Source organism: Triturus cristatus, chromosome 10 (genome assembly GCF_964204655.1).
Source record: "Triturus cristatus chromosome 10, aTriCri1.1, whole genome shotgun sequence".
NCBI lineage: Eukaryota > Metazoa > Chordata > Amphibia > Caudata > Salamandridae > Triturus > Triturus cristatus.
The window spans coordinates 833,973,312-833,993,039 of record NC_140593.1 but is presented as its reverse complement, the minus strand read 5'-3'; the positions used below and the strand labels follow the sequence as shown (position 1 = coordinate 833,993,039).

The 19,728-nt window shown below is 40.0% G+C and overlaps 1 protein-coding gene across 2 annotated transcripts in view; it reads left to right on the top strand.

Annotated features, from left to right (window-relative positions):
• Nucleotides 1–19,728, top strand: part of SLX4 (SLX4 structure-specific endonuclease subunit) — a 432,160-nt gene that overhangs the window by 348,713 nt on the left and 63,719 nt on the right. For both annotated transcript variants that reach the window (XR_014969527.1, XM_085628449.1), the window contains exons 12-13: nucleotides 3,559–6,473; nucleotides 13,891–13,993. Coding sequence is in view for 1 of the 2 variants with exons in the window: in XM_085628449.1 (XP_085484575.1) it covers nucleotides 3,559–6,473; nucleotides 13,891–13,993 (3,018 nt within the window). In the remaining variant the exon portion in view is untranslated. The remainder of the gene's footprint in view (nucleotides 1–3,558; nucleotides 6,474–13,890; nucleotides 13,994–19,728) is intronic.

The following is a 19,728-nucleotide window of genomic DNA, read 5'->3' as shown; positions in this document are numbered from 1 at the left end:
GGGGACAGTGAAAAGTTATTTGTGAATATTTTTGCCTTTATCCGTACCCCATGGCAGTTACCATTTCTCCAGCGTTCTATTGTTCTTTGTGTGTTTAAGGGTATGAACAGCACTTTTCCATGGATGTCCTTGGATTGTGCTTTCATGAAGTGCCCGTTCCTCTGTTTGAGACTTTTATTTATCTTGTGCATGCTTGCATAATGTGTTTACTGATGCTGGAGATTGGTTTTGTTCATGCTACATCATCTACTTGAAGAGCTTGAGCGCCCATTCAGCATAACTAGGCTTAACCATTTGTTTACTGCATAAGATTGTATTGAGAGGCCAGCTTTCTTTTCTGAGTTTCATTCCTCTTGAGAACGCATTGCCTAACATTTCTCCTCCACATCACTTGTTGCACGTTGAAGTCCATTTTTATAGGACACTGATTTTTATTTTTTAAAGAACATTTGTGATCAAACAAATTGCTTGCCAGCCATTTCTGAGATTCATAGTGGCTTGTAAAGGCAGAGTAGTGTGAAAACAGACTATTGTCAGATGGGTCTTCTGTGCATTCCAATGTGCTTTACATTGGTTCACGAAGACCTCCCAGAAGACATCATTGTCCACTGAACTGAAACTGGACAGCCGTATCTTTGCTTTTCAGTCTGGGGCGGTCTTAAACATTTGTTAGGCAACAGCTTGGTCTTTGTTGCACACATTGACTGAGAACTACCTTGACTGTGATGCAAGGAGCAAGTGTCATGTTGGGTTACTCGTACTATAGTGTTTCCTGCCTTGGCCCTAGCTCTCCTCTTGTCACAGAATTTGGCATGTCCTGTTGTCCTCAGCTCTCTTTCCTATCACTGAATTTGGTATGGGAGCCTTCCTCCACAAGGAATCGGTGATATATAGTAGCTGTACGCTGTACAAGTTACTTATCTGTGGTATTGCTTTTTTGTCGGGGAAAGAAGGTACTCTTGATAAGATTGACTTTCTGCTAGCACTTGGAAACAAAACAATAATGTGAAGGGGAAACAAGCACACTGGTTATCCAAGGCTCCTACCCTAGTTAGGCCGAGTTATGAAGTGAGTAACCTTCTTTTAGGCAATCCAATACGATTATCAGTTAGAGACCCACTTTGGAATTCTCTCGATAAATAACATATATAAGCCATATCATATGATCATAGTGCTGCTTTGCGACCACTAATAAAATAATCTCAAAAACTGGAACATCTTTAGTTCAAGAGACTCTCTTAATAAGCACCTATTGCAAAATAATCGTAAAGCTTCATCATTTGATGCTTGATGTTATATTTTTTGATTTTTAACCTGCACCTGAATGGTGAACGCTGTCCATGTAGTCCGTTGAAAATCAAGTCATTACAGTTTTGATTCACAAATTACTTGTATGCTCTATGCACTTTAGTTTTTCCTATTCACTAGCATTGAAAATCTTAACTTGGCATTATCAGCATTCTTACAAAGCACCATCCATTGTTGCTCCCGACAGACCACAGCCTGGACCCAATAGAGTGGAGGTAAAAAAAATAATTAAAAAGAATAACAAAAGTGGCAGAACTGTTCCTTCTATGCAGCCAAGATCTAGAAAAACCTTTCTGTATTCCTAAGGGCATTTTCCCAACCCTACTTTAAAGAGACGATGACCCACCTGTTTAAAGAATGGTACATCACAATGCAGTAAAAGTACACTTCTGTTCCGAGAAACAAGCCACCTCTGCAATCACTTGTTGACTATATCCATGTCTTTGACCCTGTGCAGTGGTCCACTAGATTTGCAATATGTAAATAACACCTACATATATACATTATGTAGCACTTGCAGCAACTATAAGCTAAGCATATGGTTAGTTTTATAACCATGTCCATAAACAGTCTTTGATTTCAGAAAATATACTTTATGCTCTGGGTCCTTCAGATGACTAATCATCAAATATTCTTGAGATGATGATCAATATTTTATTTTAGAAGTTCCATTGGGCTTTCCACTGTATGATTTGCTTTGTAAGATGGTACTAAAATAGCATCTACAACCTTGTATCATTTATCCTAATGAAGTCAGTCCTACCCCTTTGTCGATCAGTGTCCTTAGATAGAAAACGATAGAGAACACTTTTTGATGAATAATAAACGTTAATGCCCCCCTCTTGCTCAAGTATAATCTCTGGTCATTTTATAACTTGATGAAAGCAACCAACTCTGGATTTTTTTTCATATCCATCTCTATTGTTTCTGGAGCATTAGAGGTTTCACAAATTCACATGTTTGGATCATACTATGGTGTCAGGCTGGTAAGCTGTTAACCCTTATTAGTCAGTATTTTCATAGCCGTGTTTCACTACAGCAATTTTCATTGAAAACGAATGGAAAAACCTTAACAGATATTAAATAGGCTATCCACCTCATTATATGCCTTGAAGTCCAACAAACTAGGTGGAGGGGCTCAAGGCTCCAAACATCCTCAGTGGCTCATTCTGACAGATTTTCATAGTGTGTATTTCATAATTGAAAGCCTCATGAACGGAGAGTAGGGTGGGCACATGTTAATCTATAAAAGATACCCATGCTGCAGAACTGGCGTTATAGGTAAGTAATGTTTTCTTCTGCAGCATTGGATCTTTACTAGATTCACATGCTTGAATACATATTACCAAAACAATACATATAGAAACGTATGTAAAGGCAGAAATTAAACTTACCGTAACAAAAGGGGTATAAAACACCGCCTGACCCACTGCAGTTTTAGTTGCTGACTACGATTTAGGCAGCATTGTCTGGGTAAGATGTGGGTTGAAGACATTGCAGCTCTGTAGATATCTTGCAATGGTACTTAAGTAAAAAGAGCAGCTGTTGGTCACCATGACTTTTGTTAAATGAGTCCCAACTCTATGCTTCAAAGGCCTGCCTTCTTCAAGATGGTAGTAAGAGATACAGTAGGTTATCCATTGAGCTGTTTCTGTTTTGACAGCTAATCATCTCTGTTTATATTTAGATAAGACATAAACTGGTCAGTCTTACTGATTTCCTTTTTTCTATCAATTTATAATTTAACCAAGTGTTCTCAGCCTGACGTTTGGGGTATACCTCAATCATTTGAATCAATGAAATATATCAATGCTGCAGAACTGTAGTTATAGGTAGGTAACCTTTAATCAAGCTGGGCCTTGGGTTTCCTGTGCAGTTTTAAAAGCAGAAAAATGTAAGTTTATATTTTTTCAAACATACCGTTTAGCTTGTACAGGCCTCACAGCCATCTATATTTAAATGCATTGCAAAGTCCCATGAAGAGCTAATTCTTTTCTTTACATAAAGGGATGAAAAATATGAACAAGGCATGGGTGAATTACTGTGTTTTATATTTGATTATGTTCTGGTTGATCATAGAAACTGAAAATGTGAGTATGATGATTTTTTTCATCCGGATGCCAATTTCACAAGATATTGACAACCTTGTGTGACAAAAAAATCACAACTGAAAGTACAGGCCCTTCAATAATGTTATTGAAGATAACTGAGTGTGTCTATGCTTTGTAAAATTCTTCTTTTTTCTTACAGGTTTTGTGTCAATGAGCTTCTCTCTATCTGTGAAAATAACCTCCTTGGGAACCCTGAGACTAAAGAGATGGAGTCTGATGAAGACGTATTTTCTGACCCGGAGGAAGAAAATGAGGGCGACAACCGAGCTGATAACTTCCAGGAGCTCTTGAAGTCAATGTGGGTGGATGAAGATGAGGAAGAAGTGCTAGCAGAGGTAGAAGGAGGAGTTCTGGAAGAAGACGGGAGTTTGCAGGAGAACGGGGTCGATGAGGAGGAGCTGGAAGAAATCTACGAGTTTGCTGCTACTCAGCGGAAGGCTGTCCTGGACCCTTCTGAAGAAGACACTGAAGGTGGTTTGGAGAGTGAAATGGAAAACAATGAAAACTTCCAGTCTGAGATGGGTTGTGCAGTCAAGAGTATAGATTCTACAACAGGAACAGAGCGGGAAGAATCACAGGAGGCAGTGGGCCTTGAACATTTGCTTCGTGCTCAGCAGCCTTCACCTGATAAAGAAATAAGAACCCAGGGTATGACCAAGCACAGGATTGTTAACATGAAAAGTGAGCAATCTGCTCAGTGCAGTCCACTCAAGTGCATCGAAGTTGCAGAACCTCACATTGCCAAATCCGAAAAATCATCTTCTCCAGAGAAGGATGTGGAGCATGCAAGAGATGTGCACAATTCCCCCGTGAAGGATGTGGAGCATGAAAGAGATGTGCCCAATTCCCCCGTGCCATGTCAGGGCATACTAAAAGACAGTAGCAAAGACCCTTTAAAAGACTCATCCTCAAGTCAGCAAAGTTGTGTTGACCTAGATGACAGTTATGAGCGCATGTTTTCAGATACCTGGGGTGTATATGTGGAACCTTCCCAGGTAGACAACAGTAAAACTGTCAAGGGGTTACAAGTTGCTGAAAAATGTGGCACTATTTCCAGTTCCACCGACCTTTGTAATCACTTTCAGGAATCTTTGCCATCTGAGAATAGTCATTGCCAAAGTCCTGTTGCCGGCCGAAGTATATCTGTCCTTCCTACCATCGGTCTGTCACCAGAATCTCTCAACTCAAACAGAATGCCAACAATAAAAGTAACGCCACAAAGCCAAAGTTCACCTTTTAAATCTCCAGAACTAGGAGGCAAAATCACACCTCTACACTCTGAAGAATCCCCACAAAGCCAGTCTTTCTTAATTGTGAAACATGAATTAGGTGGTACAAAAACACCATCTAAGGGCTCGCCACAACAGTCATCACCCATTCGCTCTCCTGGAGTGTTCAAAGACAAAACTCAAATGTTTCAGTCATCCCCTTTCAGCCCTTGTTTGCTGTCTCCATCTCCTGAATCAGAAAGAAGCAAAACATCCTCATTAAGTGTGTCCCCACAGAGTCGTCGGTCACTTTTTTCTTCCCTTGAATCAATTAAAAATAAAAGAGATGGCAGCCTCTTCTCTGCTGAAGCGGTGTCTCAGCTGAAGAGGGTTGTGCAAGGTATTGCACATAATTATACAAATAGGATGAAACAAGAAAAGGCATCCCTTGCAAAGTCTCCATCTAGCGACTCAGGCAAACAAAGACCCAATAGTCTCATTGGATCATCCAGTGTAGAGCTCCAAAAGCCGACCTCATCCGCAAAGAAGGAAGACGTTATTATCTTACTGGATTCTGATGAAGAAACCGAGTTGGAACAGGCCACAACAAAATCTGAAAATTCTCCCTGTATTGTAAAGAAAGAAGCTTCACAGTCAGCATCTGTCATTAGTGAAGTGAAAAATTGCCAATCATTGAAGCTTAAAGATCCTTCAGTGTTTGATTTTGAGAGTGACAATGTGTTAGATGGCTCTAGGAGAGAGTCAAACTGTGGCATAGACAACTCTCAGAATGGGAGCTCAAGCAGTAAACTCAAGCTGCATCTCAGCTGTGAGGATGACCAAAGCCATGAGGAGACATTTAGTAGCATGGAAACCTCATGGTTGATTCCAGCCACGCCGCTCTTGAGCAGAAGTAGGAATTGCTCAATGCAGACCCAGACTAGAAGTTTCCAAAATATTTCAAAATCGAATCAGGGATTTAGTTCATATTTTGAATCTACAACTGTGAATGAGCACAGCAATACACTTGCAAATAAGTTGTCAACGAACATCCCTGAAGCTACATCAGTCTGGACATTTGAAACCTCTCCGTCAGCAGAGACCTTTGAGAAGAATTCCTCACATTCTTCATTTAAAGCTCCTGCATCGCCAAAAAGGTCTGTGGAGGAGTCGAGCAACAAAGTAACTTTGCCTGACAACATTGTGAAGGGATCTCCAACAAAGTCACTGACCGTTTCCCCAGTTTCCCTACCTTCTCACTGCTTTGATTTTAGCTCAATGGACCACATCCAACCTGACAGCTCATGTTCACCTACACAAATTATTCCAGTTGCGCAGTCCTTGCTGAAACAACCCACGGAGAGCAGTATCTCTGAGGTGGAACTGAGCCAAGATAGTCCTGTAGCAATTCACCTTTCTTCAAGTGGGAGTATGCAGCCAGACTTTGACCTTCCAATTCCAGTTGATGAGTGCTGGAATGTGGAATACTTGACACCACCTAAGAAGGACAATCCAGAGGAGCTGGGTTATGCAAATATCACATGTCTTGTGGGCAAAATGAATGACACAGAAAGCTGTCACTTGAAAAGTCAAACAAAACCCATAAATCCAACTGATATTAGACATGTTGGTAGAAGTATCTGCCAAAGTAATTCTGGCCTACAAGACGGTGACATTTCCCCTCAAATGGCAGGAGCGTCGCAAACCAGCAAGCAGAGCTTTTTGAACTCCAAAGTATGGGAGGATTGGAATGAAGATGAAGATCATTTGCCAGTCTTTTCCCCTCTTTCACAGAAGCTGTCAAACATGACACCCCCTGAAAGCATCTCAAAGCAGCAGACCCCTGGTAAGCAATCTAGCATCCAAATCGTAACAAGAAAGATCGAATACATGGAATTAAAATGTTGTTTTCTTCTCTACTGTAATGGCAATCTCATTTAAAGATCATGATCCAAAATATTTTTCACTGAAAATGTCTCTTATTCAGTCCAAGTCACAGAGAACATTTAATTGGTGGAGAATTGTTTTTTCTCCTCTTGAGCACAGTTCCCTTGGGTAGCTCCTTTAAATATTATTTTTTAGTTTTAGAGGAAATTATTTTATTGATTGTAAATTATGTTTCGGTCTTGGTGTCTGATAGTAGAAGCTGTTTTATATAGATATTGATGTTTTTGAACTGTTACCCTATTAATGTCTAGCAGAGGTTTTAAAAGGGAAGGATGCCATTTTCAAGAAGCATAGGAATGTTGTAACATATCACCATGCAAAGTAGTTTCAATGTAAAATCGGAGCATTACTTATCCAAGTATGCCACTAAATAGGATATTTGGAAATATCCAGCTACTTACCCATATTTAACACTGCTAACTCGGTAATCAGTTCTAGTTATCCTTGAACACACACACTTGTGGCTACAACAGGGCAAAACACATTTACCCTTTATAGAAACCAGATGGCAGGTAAAAGAGACAAAGCGAAAGACTGCTGTCCTGTTTCAGAACATGGAGAGCTTTGGTACAAGAAGCAGTGCAGGATTCAAATCCAGGCCTGTATTCCTAGTTCTGACCTGCAGACGATTGGTTCAAGCTTACAAACTTGTAGTTGGATGCCCCACCGTCTAACAATATATAGCTTGCAGTCACTACTGAGTTCTCTCGGTATGGGTGGATCCATTATTCCATGGAACTCTCCCAGTAGTGCCTTATAGGATGTCCGATTTAGCTCTGCTTGTAAGCAAGCTGGATCCTGTGGCTGTCTTTCTTCGTAGTGCTGAAAAGCTTCCTACCAGTGCTGAGAGCCAGTGCAGTGTTGTTCCACACAAACAACTGCTCTGTTCTTTGTTTGGAAACAAAGGGAGACTTGTGTCATGCAAGAATGACTTCTACCAGTGGTCCTTTGAGAGAGGGCTTTGCAGCACAGCATCTTCGTGCTAGTCCATCATTATGAAGTGATGGACAGCATCAGAATGGGCAGGCTAATACGTTTGTGCCCATTAGTTGTCTTGTCAGAAGCTGGTTTTAGTTTGGTCAATGCACATACCCCTTGTACCAGTAAACATTGACCTTCTTTTGTGGAAAACTGCTTTCTCTGTAGCTAAACTTTATGACAAGCGCAAAAGTGTTGCGATTGAAAGCCTTGCACTGTTAAGTGTTGTCAGAGATCCATCTGAAAAAAGACATTGTCCTCCACGTCCTTATGCTTCTTCAGATTAGGTCCTTGAACAATCTTTGCATATTTATCTGAACTAAATCAGAGACCTGAATTTGTGAAGCATTTAGTGACTTTTGGAAGTAATGATAATAAAATCGATGCAGTGTCAGGTATTGCTCGCTGTTATGCTTTCTATGTACCCCCTATGCTGTGCCAAGTAAAACTCCACCAGCACTAAAGTGGTATTAGTGGCATTCTACTGATACTGTACTCTCTATACCTCCTTCCAAAGCAGCACTAGATTTGGCTGGAAAGTTCTCCTCAGCCTGTTTTCCTTGACCTATGCTGTCTGATGCTGCCCTTCTCCATCCACCTTTCTCATCATCATATTTGGAATCTGCAAAACAATTACTATTAAAAAGAGACAGGAAGTCATACTTAAAAATAATTCAGGGCAGTTTTAAAATGGGAGAGTTTTTTTTTTGTTTTTTTTTTTAAAGCTTTATTTATGAAGTTCAAACATTACAAACAATCGCTGCGTATTCAGGATCATAATATCAACACATTATCCAATGCCGTACCCCGGCATGGTCGTCTCTTGTTAAAATGGGAGAGTTTATGGGTGATATTCTTTGTATTGACACAGTTAGAAGTTGCTCAGTTATGTGCAATAAATGCCTCCCTTTGGATTTTGCAGAGGCGTTTGAAATTATCACAATTTGCAACTTGAATGGATAAAGGATGTACAGAGTACCACTCTGGCCCAAACCCACTGCTAGGCATTAACCTCAACGACATATATGTTTCAAAATTGAAGCATTGTTTTCCAATGGGGAGCATAAAAGAAAAAAATATATACTGGAGAACACATGAAATCTCACAGTTATATTTATTGACAATTTTTACATGTGACATTATCATATATCACCTTTTATATAAGCAAAAACAATATTCCAAAATGTGTAAAAACATAGACTGCAATACAAATATTCATTAGGAACAGTATCATGGAAATTATAAATACAGAAGAAAAGCAATGTCCCAATATTGTCCACACAAAATATATTGAATACCTTTTCTTTAAATACATTGCCATAGACAAATTCTTGAATTAGATCTTAAGAAATTCCATTAGAACACAGCCAACACGTGTTTTGCAACCAAAAGCCGCTTCTTCAGGTCTGTAATGAATGAACTAAAAATTTAAAATCTTTCAAATTTTCCTATTAGGAGAGTATGTCAATAGACAATTTGACAGGTATTTGTTAGCAAAATGTAACACACCACAAAACCAACAAACAGCTTTCTTACATAATAGTTATTGATGATATGGCAATAATATATAGCAATATCGTACTGTCTTATGAGTATGGTATGGCAGGCTGTTACACTCAAGTTCAATTAGGATATAACTAAACAAAGGCTGAAAATAATTACAAATAAAAACACAGAGTTTCATTATCTATACTAAATTAATACCTGAAAAACATTCATATCTGCTGTGAGAAATTCTACATTACCTACCTGTTTTCTTGGATTAATCACTTGAAGTATGTAGTTCAAACAGGAAAATAGAATGTATTCATTAGGATTCCCGCCATATTTTACATAATGGAGCTTCCACTATTCTTCTATCAATGGTAACATGCACGGATGTATTATACAAAGACAAACTAATATAAACTCAAAAATACTCATAAAAGCTAGAAAACCGAAAGTAAAAAAATAAATGACTTGCGATGTTACAGCACATTCACGATTGAAAGCATCACTCTGTTAGACTTTAACCTTTTAAGCCAAACACACAAACAAAATAGACATAGATCTCCTGCGGAAGCATAAATGCTAATTATACCTCAGTACAAAATGTTTCACAGGGAGCACAAAATACGTTTTTTAAACACCTCTGAGCACTCTACATTTTTCATGTTACAAAAACCAATATGAAACTCAGAATAGCCAATAAACAGAAGAACAAAAAAGAAAATGCCAGTTTGAATGACAAAAACATCCCATTCACTTCCAAACTACAGTCATCTGATGGGAACCAATTACCAACAAGCATGAGTAATAGTTTAACGCTCATTAGGGGCAAGGCCACACACGTTATATCAACACTATTGCAATTAAACACAAAAAAGAATCACAAACTACTCATTATTTCACAAAACTCATATAAGCTTGGAAATGCCCCAGTCAGTTTCAAAACTGCAATCATTGTATGCTGACTAGATAGGAGCAGGATCTATGGCATTTGAAAAGCTCATTAGAATGAAAAGGCGTTCACATTATTGAGTTTGGAATTATACTGTACCTACCAGAAGGGCACTGTGGCTAACCAACTCGCCACTCTATAGATGTGGAGGATCAAAACAAGCTCTTAGTCAAATCAGGCGCTCTGGGTTGCTTCTTACATTGTTGTGCTCTGCATGGAACAGGATATGGCTGGTGTTGGGCTGGAGAACAAGAGCTGGTTGACAATTCATGCCCCACTCCTCTTTGGGAAATGTAATCTAGAGGAAACAAAATGTCTATTATTTTGCTCTCACTATGCCCTCTCATTATTCCTTTCTTGCACCACAGAGGCAGAGTATTTGTCAGTCTCTGTTTTCTAAAGTTGTCACACAGTGTCCCTATCTTCACTGGCCTGAGCATTTCTGCCCTAATGGCACTCTCTGCAACTTGCTTCCTTCACTGTCTTACAACCAGCTTCTAAGCTAGACTTTCAATGTTTGAATTAGTTGTATGGTGAGTTCTCTGGGAAGTCTGAAGATAGGAGTCTGGAAGGGCAGGAGAGGCCTCTATCGACTGGATCCTCGCTTTTGCATGCTCTCCAACTAGATGACCTGTTCTTTTCCTAAGACGTTGACCTTCTAATCAGAACAGATCTCTTGGAGTTTGGGTCCAGTTGTTAGTAGATCTTCTAATGGTACCACCTGCAATCCTAAGGAGAACTTAGAGCCTCACAGTAGCGCTCCCTGATTTGCTGCTAAGGCCTATATCCACTGGGGTCTATCAGATTTTCTGGCCCATTAGTGTAATAGGCTCTGAAGTACATGTAGATCCAAACCTTCTGGTATTTTCTGCGGTTTATCCTGAAGTAACATTTATAGAACCACTACTGTGACATCCGAAGGCCTCATTTGAGTGATAATGGTTCTTGCAGTAATGCTTGGCAATGGCACTCAAACAATTTCCATATAGTACTCAAATTCCATGAGTTGTGGAAGATCAAAGACTTGCCCTACCCCAGGTAAGTGATGTCATCAACTAGGTTTATTTTACGGTTGTGTTTAGAAAGTGGCAAGACCTATGATGAGCAAGTATTTTATCACTAAGAAGCTATAAAAGAGAGTAGGAGAGTCTGCAGCCCCCTACTTCTCCTTGGATCGAGTTCTACATAGTCATAAACTAAGTATGCACTGTTAGTAAAGATAAGTGTGAACGATAAATGGGTTGATGAAATGGCTCATCCCTTAGCACTTGGCATCAAATAACTTTCTCTCCTCTCATAGAAATAGCTTGTGGCTATTGGGTGACTTATTTGGTTCCTCCTTAGACCTAAACCTTTATCTTGGCTTGCATTTGAAACCACATGTTTTCGATAGGGGACTCTCATCAATGAGTTTATTAGAGAACCCTGGCCCAGATGATGGTGCAGATTGCTCAATGCTCCTGGCTGAAGTTAAGGCACCACCGTACATGCGGTGCTATGCCAGAACATTTTCCACTTTCTGATCTCTTTGGACCAGGCTGGTATGCCCCACAGTGTCTCTGAACATTAAGGCTATGGCTCAGCCCCCTGGTAACCCTTGTTGAAGAACATTGGCTCCATTGTGAGGCGGTCAGGTCACTGCAGTCTCAGTGGCAGGTTCCACCTCACCTCTGTTTGGAACTTTTAAGAAAGCAATAAGTATGAGAGGCTATAGAGGAGGCTTTTTTCAATCCTCCGTTAGCAGAATCATCAGGCTACTCCTTCCCCAGTTATTGTGGACTCCATGGTGTCTAATTCAGTGCCCCCACTTTCACTGTGAATGCTATGTCTCAATCCATGCTCAGCATCTTTGGTAGATGACCAAGACATAAATCAGCAACTGGCTGATGTGCAGGCAGATGAGGCCCCCTTTCAGTACTTGCCATTTCCACTCAACTCTTAAAGTAATAATAGTCTTGATGGACTGGAATCAATGGCTTTTCTTCTTCCCACTAGATTGGGTGGGATAGGAGTGGAGAGTTTTCTGACCAGGGCTGGTATTGCCTGGTTAACACGGGGATCCTGCTAAAACCAGGCATTCTCAGAGTGGTGGCAGAGAACAGGATAAATAAAACACATTGCTGTTTTGTGATTAACGGAAATATTGACTCACCAGCAGGGTGCCTTGCCCACAGTGGATTGATCAGTCTTTTTATTCCTTCATTAGAGAAAGAGGCACATTTTCTGGATACTTTGCAGAACAATTTCCTGTTCTTTTCAAAATAGTCATCAAAGATCTGTTCTCAGTCATCAAATAAAAGGTGCTGCAATATCACTCATGCTGATAATATCTAGATTTTTCTGTATGTTGGCGGCCCTGAGGATAACTTCATTTACTGGGAAATGAGGATGAAAAGATGTAGCCTCTTGGATCAAAAATATGGACTCCCCACCATCTTCACAAAAATAGCAATAAACCTGGGTGATGTGTAGTCTATAATTTGAGACAAATTTAGGGACAGTGATTCATTAAACTCTCTCTCATTTAAGACCCAGCGCTGAACTCTGCCAATGCTATATTGGGTGGACAGATTGGACAGTTACAATTTGTCAAATAGACGACTGCCTGATTAGTTGTAAGGTTAGGCAGGTCTGACACCATCATGTCTGGTTTTGACATTCTCTATTAGATACTTGTATACTTGTAGCCCAAATCATTACTTTTAAGCTGGCATGTATAGCTTCAAGTGCTATTTAGGAATTGCTCCAGTTTATCTCTAGGAGAGACTCCTTTGTCACTGATTGACATGATGGTTAAGGTCTGGCAGCCAGAAGATTCTGAAGATTACAAGAACAAAACGCCTTTGGAAGAGGGCCACACATTTGCAGTATTTGGCCACCAATATGGAACTCCCTGCCAGAGGATATTAAAACTAAACCCACTCTGTTAGGTTTCAGGAAAGAAGTCAAAATATTGTTTCATCCAGTCTTGCCATGTTATTTATTCCAGTTTCTGTCAAGTCCTATAATTTGCAAGAAAACATTTTATTTAAGTAATGCTAGCCACTTTGCATCAACTAAGTTTGTGGTGTGCTGCATATATGTTTTAAAAAACTGAGGCTGTAGGTGAAGAACTAGAAGAACATGGACTAAATAAATTTACCTTAGCTTTAATTGCATTCTTCGACTTTTGACCTTTGCATACATATGGGTTTGGAATTACCACCAGTAGGTAAAACGATTATGAGGTGAGTTGAGGCTTTTGGCCTGATCTTATTGTTTCCAAAAGTGCTGTCTATTTTTTTTTATCAATCAAATATGAAATAATCATTAATAAATATAAAATTTGATCTGTGCCCTCCATATATAGAGATTCTCCACACTTTGCTGTTCAAGGTCAAACTACCAGGTTAGGTGTGCTAGTGTGTACACTTACATGACTACAATACAGTGTTGTGAACATGTAGGTAAGATGTGTTTAGGCCAGCTAGTCTTGAATGTTTTTTGTATATACCTTTGTTAGAGGATACAGAAGTGCAATTGAGATGGCAACATTTAGCTTAACTTATAGGCCACTTGTCGAGAAATAAACGTCTATGAAAATGATTGCTATCTGTACCAGAACCAGTTTCAAAGCACTTGATGCTCACTTAACAGTACAGTTATGATATTTGTGTTGTTGAGAAATCTGTCAAAACTACAGAGATGTTGGCTGTTTGCATTGTTCCTCAATTAGTAGTCATCCCTTTGCTCCCACAGTGGGCGGTCACCCACTTTCACTCACCAGTGCAAAATTTGGTTTCAATATGGAACATGCTTTAGGTGGCACATTCATTTGTTGACCTTTTATGAGGACATAGTCAAAGGAAATTTGACACTCATAGCTGTGTTGAAACCTAACTTTCTTTGTTTTTCATAGGGTCTGCCATTCCCAAGAGGCTCCTCGTACCGGAGGTTCCTATCACCCCACTTCCCTCGTATTCAGATATGGACACCCCAAAGCTGAAAAAAGAGCTGGACAGGTGAGCATATTATCTGCAATCATCTGCGAGCATCATAAATAATTGGTACAGACAGACTGAGCAAGGGACAGGGATTTCTTGTGTATTGAAACAGTATTGCCTTCCTGTGCAAGGTATAATGCCAGTAGACATGATGCCTCTTGGGACATTGTAAGTGAAAAAAATCATCAGCCTGCGCCTCTGTGTATTCATCCTTAGCATCACCCACCTAAGCAATACCTTGCTGTGCTGCCTTCTCCAAGGTCCTCAAGCACAGCACCTGTATTATAGAAACCTTCTGCTTATTCTGATGTCCGTGCAAATTTCAAACCCATCTCATGCCTCCCTCGTACTGCAGAGGTTATCGAAATTGCATTCACCTGCCAACTATCTTCCCGCTTGGACTATAATTACCTCTTAAGTGACTTTCATTCAGACTTCAAACATCAAAGGGGCACTGCACCCTAATTGAAAGACTATCCGCATCAGCTGCCATCAGTGGAAAGTTGTTGGCTTGGTTCACTCCCTTCCTGCAAGACCATACACACCAAGTCAATGTAGATCCTTTCCTTTCTGGTATAGCTGATATCAAAAGCTTGGATTCAAACCTGTTCCAGCTTCTATTTTATGGCCACATGGCCTTTTCCTCTCATACTAGACTCCTACAAACCTGGATATCACAATTTGGTTGATTACATACTGCTTAACCTCAGCTTTTTGAAGTTCTTAGCAACCTTCTTAATTTGGCTCATTTACCGTCTCATATTTTTGGATGCAGACTAAGTGGCTGTGGCTCTGTGGTTAGGAAACTGAAGTCTTTTTCTGCTGCCCAGTCAATCCAACATCTCCCCTCTAGCCTGGCCAGCAGAACCGAACATCCCCCACCACCCAAACATTTGTGGACACCCCCAAACTTCTGTGGACAAAGCAGGTATCAAGGTGTTCCCTTTGATAGACAGTTGTTTATCCCCATGATCCATTTAGTCTATAAGACTGCATTTCTTCACTTTCATCTGCTACAAGAGAGATCTGGCAATGCTCCGTTGTTGTCAGACAATCACCCCTTTCTCTATCAAGGGACCTTCATTAATGAGAATAACCAATGACTATTGCTACCCATGTGCGGGATCCCGAAACACTTTTAAAACCAGAGAGAAAGACTCTCCAAATAAAACAAAGCAGTAATGTCTATAAAAACACAACATTTGCTTTGCATTTTGTATCTTTTAAAGCAAACTACCCATTTTAAAATGAAAATTTGTTTTAACCATGTAGCAGCCTTGCTACCTAAAAAACAATCTCATCTTTATTTTTAAACCAAGAAAAAATGGAATGGAAATGTCCTATAGACATGCGCCTTGTTTATAGAGAACAAAACTGTGCTGTCACTTTAAAGTTGCCCATTAACAACTTCAATCCCATCATGCAAAACAGTGACAGTTGGCCACAGTTGCAGCCTCTCGGGTTCATTTTGATCATCTCTTTAATGACAAAGAATTCTTGTAAAATTATTTTAAGCAACATAATGTTATTCCTATGTCAGGAATGTTGTTTTAAGTGGAAGAGACTAATATTCTGATGTCAATAAATGTGCTATGTATGTGGAATCTTCAGTGATTTTCAGAATCACTATAAAATCCCTTAAAAGAGAACTCTTCAACTTATGCTATGTTGTGTTGAGATGAATAAAGTGATTAGATAGGCAGCACAGGTTCATAGAGGAATAAGTGCACTGTCACTTTAATCGCAGAGTGAAGTTGAGTGGCAGTTAATGTTCTGCCTTGTAAAATAGAGTTGTTAATATCACCCTGCCATAAAAACACAGACAGAATATCGACTACCGCAATACTTTGAAGGTACGTTTATATAGGAATATGTAGATTTACTATTCTTAACTCTACATCTCTGTACTCTGACTGATATATATCTCAGAGTACAGAGATAAATGGGGCAATACAGGAGGTCAAGTTCGGTGCTGGGAGCCGATAAGGCACCCTTGGCGGGAACTGTCTTCCTAAGGAATTGCCCGAGGATTCTGCTTCAATGAGGATACTCGGAACTGGGCCACAAGGGTAATTGTGCCAAGTGGAGGCGAGTGAGTTTGTGCTGCATCAGCAATACCAGCACTGATTCCACAGCAACACGAGAAAGTTGCCAGTGACGGATTATGGAATTTTATGGAACTGGCATCAGAAGGAGAGCACTGAATTCTGATGCCCTTTAAACCACAAGGTACTTTATTTCAAATACGTTGGTGACTGTAAGTGCAGAAAAAGGTGCCAGATATTATATGTGCAATACTTACAAGTGATGGTGACTTTAAATTATGAATGGAGAAGTATTTCTTCGAAGGCAGTCTAATCAACATCACTTGTCGACACCAGTAGTTAAAAAGGAGCTATTGGTTGCTGCAGAGTGCGTCTTAATGCTTTGGGCATCTTTGGTTGAAAATAAATGACACGGCCGACCTGCGGTGAAGACAGCACCACCCCATCAATATGTGAGGAGCCGTAGGGGTATGGAACTTTCCGAGCCTCTGTCGGAGCAGCAGATGGGCAGGACATAATTGTGGACTGGCGGTGACATGCAGAGGCCCACTAGAGGGCTAATAACAATAAATAACACTTTGGGAGCAAAAGTGCAGAACAGAGTAAAGCTTCAATATAAAGGGGAATACTACATGCCCCACAATGCAATACAAATTGTACTCATCTGTGAGGCTCCACTGGGAGGTAAAAAGAAGCTAATCACTTGGCTCTGCAAAGTTGAATCCCAGCCTGTGACCAAGGGCCAGGAGGTCTGTAGACGCGTAAGGCGTGACAAATTAAGCTGTGACTGTGCCGATTTTGCCAATAAATTATGATCTGCAGAGTGCGTCTTAATGCTTTGGGATATATATATATATATCTATATATATATATTATCTACTGGCGGTCGCCAGTAGATAGTTATAGTTAGGACCGTGTTTCCATAGGAAATCTGAAAATTCTATTTTGAATAACTTTGGCGCCGGTTGACGAATCCTCGCGAATTTTTCAAAATAGGTGGGGCGCTCCGCTCAGCTCCTACCCTGAAAGTCTCGGGGGGATTCATGAAGCGGGGGCTGTGAAAAAAGGGGGGTCCCAAAACGCGTTTTCCCCATGCATTTTTCCATAGGGACCTTTAGTCCAAGGTACAGCCTGAACGGCTGAACAGAATTACTTGAAATTTGGCATAGAGGTAGTCCTCAGGTCAGGGATGTGCCTTTTGGATATCTGGAGTCAATCTGTTCAGTAGTTCCTGAGAAAATTGCAGTTAAAAGTACATATATATCTATAAGCACGCACCGTGCGCATACGGTAAGCATACCGTATGCGCACGCTGCCGTGCGCGAGCGCAATTCTGATTGGCTGTTAGATGTCAGTAAACATTCGAATCGGTCGAAATCAGGAAGTGTCGGCCGCCATTTTGTCTCTCGCAGTCTGAGGCAGTGAAAAACAAAGGTGGAGAACGTGAAAAGGGGGCAGGGTGGACAGTTCCTGACCCCTAGCCTTTGTCAGGGGGTCACTGAAGGACCCCCCAGGGTGAACAATTATTATTATTTTTTTCGAAAATGCGCGAGGTGCGCGCACCGTACGCGCACGGCACGCACAACGCCTCGTGGGCGTTCGGTGCGCGCACGGTGAAAAGCCTAAAAAAAAAAATATATTAATAAATACATAACTTAGCATTTAAAAAACCGTACAAATTCACTTAAAAAACCATAGGTTTCACACACGTTATAGTTAGGAATTAGCATTTAAAAAACCTTGCAAATTCACTTAAAAAACCATAGGTTTCACACATGTTATAGTTAGCTGGACATTTCTCTCGTAAAAAACCAATGAAATTCCCCCGTTCTAGTTAGTGCAGGCAACTATAACTCACGCGACCGCAATCCTCTGCTGATGACGTCAGATATTACATCACTGATGAGATATGTGTCTTTCTGAAAAATAAATATTTGTAATATATGTATAGCTAAAGATTAATGGAAGAAGACATGGGTAAATGAGTGTCTAAATACAGTGATGTAATATCTGACGTCATCAGCAGAGGATTGCGGTCGCGTGAGTTATAGTTGCCTGCACTAACTATAACGGGGGAATTTCATTGGTTTTTTACGAGAGAAATGTCCAGCTAACTATAACGTGTGAAACCTATGGTTTTTTAAGTGGATATATATATATATATATATATCAAAGCATTAAGACGCACTCTGCAGCAGATCGTAACATATACATATGTATATATATCCGAACGCTAAGATACGGAAGTCTGGAGCTTCTCACGTGGCGGTCCCGGATGGGCTCCGTTTCCCTTATATTCCACACGCACACCTTCGTAGTTCCGAAAGAAATTCCAGGACTCTCAGGATTCGTTAGAAAAGGATTTATTGGGCTGTGTCACGCCTCACCAACGCGTTTCGCTTGATAGCTTTTTCACGGTATGGCGGCAGTCTCATTTTCCCTGTTTACATACTGCCTCAAAAGGCTGACATAAAAGTAGGACTGAATTAATACAATGTTATTGTGTTATAAATACAAGCGCCATCTTGGCATGTTGTTAACAAAAGCGAAGTTAATGCGCATTCTCAGAGATACAACAGCATAACATGGGTCATGAATAAAATATTAAGACCTAGTTACAAAAACAAAACAATATCGCAACATTTTATGTTGGCAATGTAATATATTCATCGTGCATTTGGAAAATTGAGTTCAATGTCAATCGCTAATTGTCAATAAAGCATTATTGACATTTTGAATTTCATGCCCAAGTGGGCTTTAGTTACACTGAATCACAATGCCAGAGAAGGAATTCAGTCTGATGCGACTGATCACGTTTTAAAATAAAGTTGTCTCAAACTTTTGCAATTAATCACGTAATTAAGTTATATACACGATTAAACCACCTATTTCGTGAGTGGTACTCATATTAAATCTTTTCACAATTGCGCTTGAAAAACGATATCCTTCTATAATCAACACAAAAATATCAACTCAAGGAACTTTAAACCACAATAAGTTTACGTTTCACTTGATCTTGGTGTTGACTTAAGGCACAAGTGTTATGTTCTTTCGGTGCTGTTACTATCCTACATCATTCAGTCTCGCCCAAGTGGGCCAAAATGACATTGGGCTCATTATCTATGCAAACTTATATCAGTAATCAATTGCTGTTGAAATCTCTTAAACAATTCATCTTTTACATTTTAACATTGTCCTACATTACGCGAAATAGAGGCATCCACCTCAATAAAATTTCATTTTAACTGCACAGGCTAAGATCCCTTATCCTGAAGTAGTTCTAAATATATCAAAAAACACAATACAAAAATATATGTGTTAATAGCAAGATAACATCTAAATAAGCAGAAAATAGATCAGCACATGATTCTTACAACAGTTCCAATTATCATAAGTGTACAGCCATTTCTTCACTCGAATTGAGTCCCTCGGGCATCATAGTGTCAAGATAGATTATGTATCTTGATTCCAGGCGTCTTAAAAGGCGCTGTCTGTCACCTCCTCTGTCTTGCCGTACAATTGCATCTATAACGACATAGGATAAAAGTTTTTCATTTTGCCCATGTACATTAAAGAAATGACGGGCTACAGGGTACTGCATATCATGTTTTTTAATCGCGCGTAGATGTTCTAGGACTCGTTTCTTGGCTGGATGTATTGAGCTACCTATATACAATTTGCCACATGGGCAAATTAAACAGTACACAC